The sequence below is a fragment of the Oncorhynchus clarkii genome, chromosome 2 (genome assembly GCF_045791955.1).
Source record: "Oncorhynchus clarkii lewisi isolate Uvic-CL-2024 chromosome 2, UVic_Ocla_1.0, whole genome shotgun sequence".
Lineage (NCBI taxonomy): Eukaryota > Metazoa > Chordata > Actinopteri > Salmoniformes > Salmonidae > Oncorhynchus > Oncorhynchus clarkii.
The window spans coordinates 29,848,061-29,854,599 of NC_092148.1; the positions used below are offsets into that span (position 1 = coordinate 29,848,061).

Genomic DNA, 6,539 nt, shown 5'->3' on the forward strand with positions numbered 1-6,539 from the left:
TATAAATATTCACTTACCTTTGATCTTCATCAGAATGCACTCCCAGGAATCCCAGTTCCACAATAAATGTTTGATTTGTTAGATAAAGTCCATAAGTTCTTTGTTTCTGGCCATTTTGCGCCTGTAATCGAACCCACAAACGATGATGCTCCAGATACTCAATTAGTCTAAAGAAGGCCAGTTTTATTGCTTCTTTTAATCAGCACTACAGTTTTCAGCTGTGCTAACATAACTGCAAAAGAGTTTTCTAATGATCAATTAGCCTTTTAAAATTATCAACTTGGATTAGCTAACACAGCGTGCCATTGGAACACAGGAGTGATTGCTGGTTGCTGATAATGGGCCTCTACACCTAATGTAGATATTTAATAAAAAATCTGTTTCCAGCTACAAGTCATTTACAACATTAACAATGTCTACACTGTATTTCTGATCAATTTGATGTTATCTTAATGGACAAAAAATGTGCTTTTCTTTCAAAAACAAGAATTTCTAAGTGGGTGTGTGTGTGTGTTACGAGTGGAGAAAAATACTCATGGGAGGCAATCAAAAAGTGTCAAATTTAGTCACGATGAACATTAATTGTATTGAGGCTTATTTGATCTAATAGAAGTTTCGTAATCCTTAGGTTGTTATGAGTGTACTGATTGATGTGTGTTGCACGTGACATCCTGGCAACTTTGAGGAAAAAATACCATCTCGAAATTTGAGATGGTCTATGCATATTCATGAGGCTAGCATAGCATCTCACTCTCCATTGCATACAGGCAGTTGACATCAATATTTTTAAAATTCTTCAAATAACAAGATGTATCCACCAATCCACATTTTGTTACGTTACAGCCTTTAAGTGTTTAGCAAATGGTAGGCTTATCACATACAGTACCTATTTTTCAACATCATTTTTGACTTGTTTTGGCTGTGTTATCTAGTGGAAACCTATCACCTTTGTGCCAAAAAATATCTATTGGATTTTTCCAGTAATTGTCTTCAAAGTTGATTCGTTCCATCACTCACAGCTGAAGATATGAACATTTTAATATTCATCCAACGTCTGCCATGCTTCTGGATGACGTGATAGCATCGCGCTTGCTCCAGTGTGCACTGAGAAGGTGTTACTGACTCTGTAAAGCAGATTGCAGCGACTCCGAAACGGAGTATGCGAATGTGAGTAGATTACGTTGAAAACAACGTTCCAACATGGTCGACTGTCTCCAGTTCATATTTACCTCAGTGCTCGAGACCCTTCCACACAACTTTCTAAAACTAGGCCTACACCAAACATGCAAAACTCAATTTTTATTTAAAAAAAATCCTGGATGTTTTTTATATAAATAATTTCAGCAGTGACCCTAGCTCTCGAGAACCCAAGGGTGCCCAAGGGGGATCTACAGCCGGTGCCAGTCTTGGGTTCTCAGTTGATGGTATGGAGGACAACTGGATACGTGAACTATTGACGCTCTGTTTTAACATGTATAAACATTTGTCATTCTCCCTAGCGATATGGTTTTGGAAACTTCAGGAACTTAACTTTCATATGCAGTGTATTCGGAAAGTATTCAGACCCCTTGATTTTTTCACATTTTGTTACGTTACAGCCTTATTCTAAAATTGATTTAAATCGTTTTTTCCACTCATCAATCTACACACAATACCCCATAATGACAAAGCAAAAACAGGGTGAGTGGTCAGAACGCTCGGATCAACGTGTGCCTCAGAGCGAAATGCTCTAAATGTATTAATGGACAATCTGACTCTCAGTACTTTGAATTTACAAATGCCCAGAGCACACTCTGAGCGCCTCTGGCACTCCAGATTGAATTTACGAGGTTATGTGAGGTTTTGTGTGTTGTTGTTGGAGGTGCGTCTTGGTCAGTTTAGCTCAGAAAATGCAGCACTCCTCAATGGCCCCCTAATCGTACATAATTAGCGGGCCGGCCGTGGTTACTCATCATTTAACATCTAAATAGCCCTTGCCCAAATTGCCAGATGGCCAGGCCACCCCTGGTGGGCAGGGCTAAAATAATAGTATCTGAGCCTGCGCGCTGGCCTCTGTTCGCGGATAGATGAGACCACCTCGCTGCTTTTTGCTACAGCTAGAACAAGTCGTATAATTTACTGATATTATATCAGAGATTTCAACCGTAACAACAAATTTTACAATGGCTAGGTACATGAGGCCCCCTAACCCATCACTCTTCATTAGAAACATCTCCGACGAATCCAGGTAGCTATGATTGAATCATTCGGACGGGCTAACGTATGCTAGCGAGCAACGTTAGCTAGGTGGCTAAACTGTGTTTACTGATTTTTAACTCTAATTTACAATGAAAACTTGTAGTTAAGTGTTGTCGGTTGCTAGTTGTTTTTAAGTTTGTATGATGGGAGACGTTAACGTTAGTTGGATAGCTAAGGTGGTTACCTGAAAACGTTAGCTCGCTAAGCTTTGTATCAAAGCTAACGTTAGCATGTCTGCTAGGCTGCACATGAGTTTGCACCAAATAGAATGGTTTGCACAAAAACAGGAGAGTTGTTTGAACCAACTGTGAATAACTTAATTATGCTGGCCATCTTTCTACCTGCCAGGTTGCCAGCAGTGGTGGAAAAAGTACCCAATTGTCATACTAGAGTAAAAGTCAAGATACCTTAATAGAAAATGTCTCACGTAAAAGTCACCCAGTGTAATCCTATTTGAGTTTAAAAAGCATTTGGTTTTCAATACACTATAATATAATATCAGTATTAAAAGTAAAACATATTTATATTAAGAAAACCAGACGATGCGATGTTCTTGTTTATTAAATTGTATTTACTGATAGCAAGGGGCACACTCCAATTCTCAGGCATAATTTACAAACAAAGCATTTCTGTTTAGTGAGTCAACCAGATCAGATGCAGTAGGGATGACCAGGGATTTTCTCTTTAGGTCCGCGAATTAGACCATTTTCCTGACCTGATAAGCATTCAAAATGTAACGAGTACTTTTGGGTGTCAGGGAAAATGTATGGAGTAAAAAGTACATTATTTTCTTCAGGAATGAAGTGAAAGTCGTCAAAAACATATGAAATTAAAGTACAGATGCCTCCAAAAAGTACTTAAGTGGTACTTTAAATTATTTTTTACGTAAGTACTTTACACCACTGGTTGACTGTTTCTTGCCTTTTGCCAACTCCATATCATGGAACTGGCTGAACCAGTACCTGGGCTTAACTGGCATGTATGCCAAACATGACAATAAGTGACAGGAGTTGGCATGATGGCACAAACAGACTGGCACTCAGGCTACCATCTACCTGGCTTGTAATGCATGAAATATCTCTTGTCCAATGTCACATTTTATACCTCCATTTCTATGGTAAGTATTATGCCAATTTACTTGAATCCGAAGGTTATTGGCCACAGTTGCAGGTTTGAACTTTGAATCACACTGGTTTAATATTAGCCCAAAAAGGTTGTACTTCGCTGGCCATTAGATTAAATGTCCTGTCATTTCGCAACACTTTAGGCCAGAGGAACTACGCCGCGAATTTGGTCGTTATGGGCCTATTGTAGATGTCTACATTCCACTTGACTTCTCTACACGGCGACCAAGAGGATTTGCTTACATTCAATATCCTTTATACTCATGTAATGTATTAATGAACATGTCTTTCATTCGGTGCGTTATTATTCACACGCGGGGTATTGACTGTCGCACGTCTTGAGTTTGCCTGCTGTTTTGAAGTATTTATTGTATATTTGTCATAAAAGTAGGCTATACTGGTTTATGGGAGGGGAACATTGAATGTTAAACGCAGTAAAAAATGTGTACAGACATAAATCAACATCTCTCCTAACTAAAATTGCTTCTGTTACCCTAGAAATGTTAAAGACGTACAGTTCTGGAGAAACCCCAACAAAGAATGTAAAGACTGGTGTAGAGTAGTTTCAAGCCAAAGGGACCATAATGATTTCAGGCGACAGGAAATAGTGGGAGAAGAACACAAAGAGCAAAGTTAAAGCATGAAGATACAAGGAGGAGAAAAGAGGGCACGAAAGGCAGCTGTTTGACTACCAAAGAGAGGAAAATTAAAGGATGTATTGGGCGAAGACAAGCCGGAAATCTCAAGTTCTTCTGCCGAGCAGTTAAAGAGCATAAAGGTCAAGCTGAAGCTTAAAGGTAACAAGCTTAATGTTTTGTATCCTACCAAATAGAACCCTTGCTCTTCACCTCCAAATATTTTGCTCTGTGTGTTCTCTGTACAAAAGGGCAAGACAATTATAACTTAATTGTAAGCAAGTTTACTGAAAATACGATTTCAATGTTGCATTTGTGTGGCCTTTGTTCTCGTTTCCTCCCGAAATTTGAACAGAAGTTTCAGCTTCATGTTTTTATTCTTTTAGCTTACTATTATTCCATGTTGGCACACAATTGACTTACCAATTTGAAGCTTCCAGCCTCTTTACTGAATTTTTAAAATACTTTCGTAGTTGTATGTGTGCATACGTCTCCCCATTTCCACAAGTGAAAGTAAAAAGCCTTAACAGTCTGTAGCACATTCGAGGACGTGCGAGATGCAGAGGATGCCCTCCACAACCTGGACCACAAATGGGTGTGTGGTCGACAGATCGAGATCCAGTTTGCACAGGGTGACCGAAAAAGTAAGAATGGGTTTTATTTAGGTGCCCTGTATGAATGCACTATTTACTACCTACCAATCAATTCAATGTGAAAAATTTCACATTTCACCGTCAACAGTTTACCCAAGAATCTAAGTTGGAAAGTCTAACTAGGCCTACAGCTTCACTTTTATTGGTAATATCTTGACTCGGGTCTCTCAGACTAGTGAAATCATTGCCAACCTGCATGCCAAATTATTTTTAAAACCCTTCTTGCTCAACTATCCTTGTGCCCAGTACTTCATTTTAATGACTTGTCCCTCCAGCCCCCAACCAGATGAAGACTAAGGAGAGCTCTCCTCGCAGAGGGTCCCGCAGCAGCTCCTTCTCCCGCTACGACGACTACGAACGCGGCGATGGCCGTCGCAGACGCTCTCGCAGTCGCAGCTACGAAAGGCGCCGGTCGCGTAGCCCTTCCTGCGACCGCCGTCCTCGGAGGTCAGAGAGCCCTAGAGAGTGAGTTCCTCGGTGACACTGAAACTAAACCACTGTTTCGCCTGTCAAGTAATCCTCCCAATTGCAGACCGAAATGCCTTTGTATACAGACTGGTTCTTACTTTCACTTTTCTCTCTACAGCTCTCGATCATATGGCAGGCACAGGCGAAGCAGAAGCCATGAAAATGACAGGTAGATATATATATATATATATATATATATATATATATATATATATTATTCATTATTCTGACTTGTCTAACACGACACAGTGCAGTGAGATTGCATTTATAATGCATAAGCCTATGTGGTTTCAAAACACTACACAGTTGTCAAGTCCGTGTATTCATTAGTGTGTTGACTGATTGTTCTGTTCATATGCCATCCTTTTTTCTACAGGTACAGGGGCCCTCCACGTGAACACCACAGGATGCACCACGCACCCCCGTCTCGTAACCGCTCTGCATCCCGCTCCCCCTCTCCTCCCAGATCTAGGCCCAAAGACACAAAGTCTCAGTCCAAATCCCCCAGCCCCGTCAAGGACTTCCACCCCTCTTCTGGCTCCCAGAAACAGGCCTGTCGACGCTCCTACTCCAGATCTGTGTCCCGATCTCGCTCCAGATCCTAGGACCCCACCACCCTCAAACCCTGTTATTCTGTAGCTAAAGATATTTTTGTTCAACACTACAACATATGAATATGGTATCTAGGGAGTGGTTATTCCACACCCCACCTCGGTTCATTAGTTGAGTTATTATATCTCTGGGCTGATGCCATACAACAGGAGAGCTGGTTGTCCCTACAGATGGATAGTACTTTTTTTTTATGTTAGTTCAGTTTCATTCACCTCTGAAAAACATTGGCTGTTTTTAATTTACATTCATATCAGTTTAATTCTATTAATTGAGAACCCAATGGATTTAAGTTCAGCACATAAGAATTGGTCAACTATGAAATGCAAAGGTACAGTTTTGGGCTAATGGGTATTAACCTGTAGCTACAGAAGAGTCCAAAAACCCATTTATAAGAAAAAACAAGTTAAATCTGGAGTTTGCAGTGATATCTAGCCATCAAGTTAACTGCTATTATTTTTGTACATTTGATGTTGCTAAAGTCTCCCGCATTTTTTTATTTGATATCAATTGTTATTTTGTGTTCAAATCGAGCAGCAGTGTTTTCTTTTTGTGGATTAAAAATGTTACGTTTTAACTTTTGTTAATCATCTGAGTTGTACAAAGCTGTTGTTCTCTTGAAGCTACAAGACACCGGACAGTTTGTTAGGTACACCTATTCCTAACAAACTGTCCAGTGTCTCGTACCTTACACACACACACCCCCCCCCCAACAGCCAGGACCATTCTGCAAGGTGTCAGGCGTGTTCCACAGGGATGTTGGACCATGCTAGTGCAATGGTATCTCGCAGATTGGAGACAACACGCATACA

At 40.4% G+C, this 6,539-nt stretch overlaps 1 protein-coding gene across 1 annotated transcript; it reads left to right on the top strand.

The window, feature by feature from the left end:
- Positions 1-2,031: 2,031 nt before the first annotated feature.
- LOC139366367 (serine/arginine-rich splicing factor 10-like) lies at positions 2,032-6,304 on the top strand. Its single transcript, XM_071103768.1, has 6 exons — positions 2,032-2,227; positions 3,506-3,610; positions 4,538-4,641; positions 4,926-5,115; positions 5,237-5,287; positions 5,495-6,304. Exons 1-6 carry the CDS (start codon positions 2,163-2,165, stop codon positions 5,721-5,723), a joined length of 744 nt encoding a protein of 247 aa, XP_070959869.1. The 5' UTR covers positions 2,032-2,162; the 3' UTR covers positions 5,724-6,304.
- The last annotated feature ends 235 nt before the right edge of the window (positions 6,305-6,539 follow it).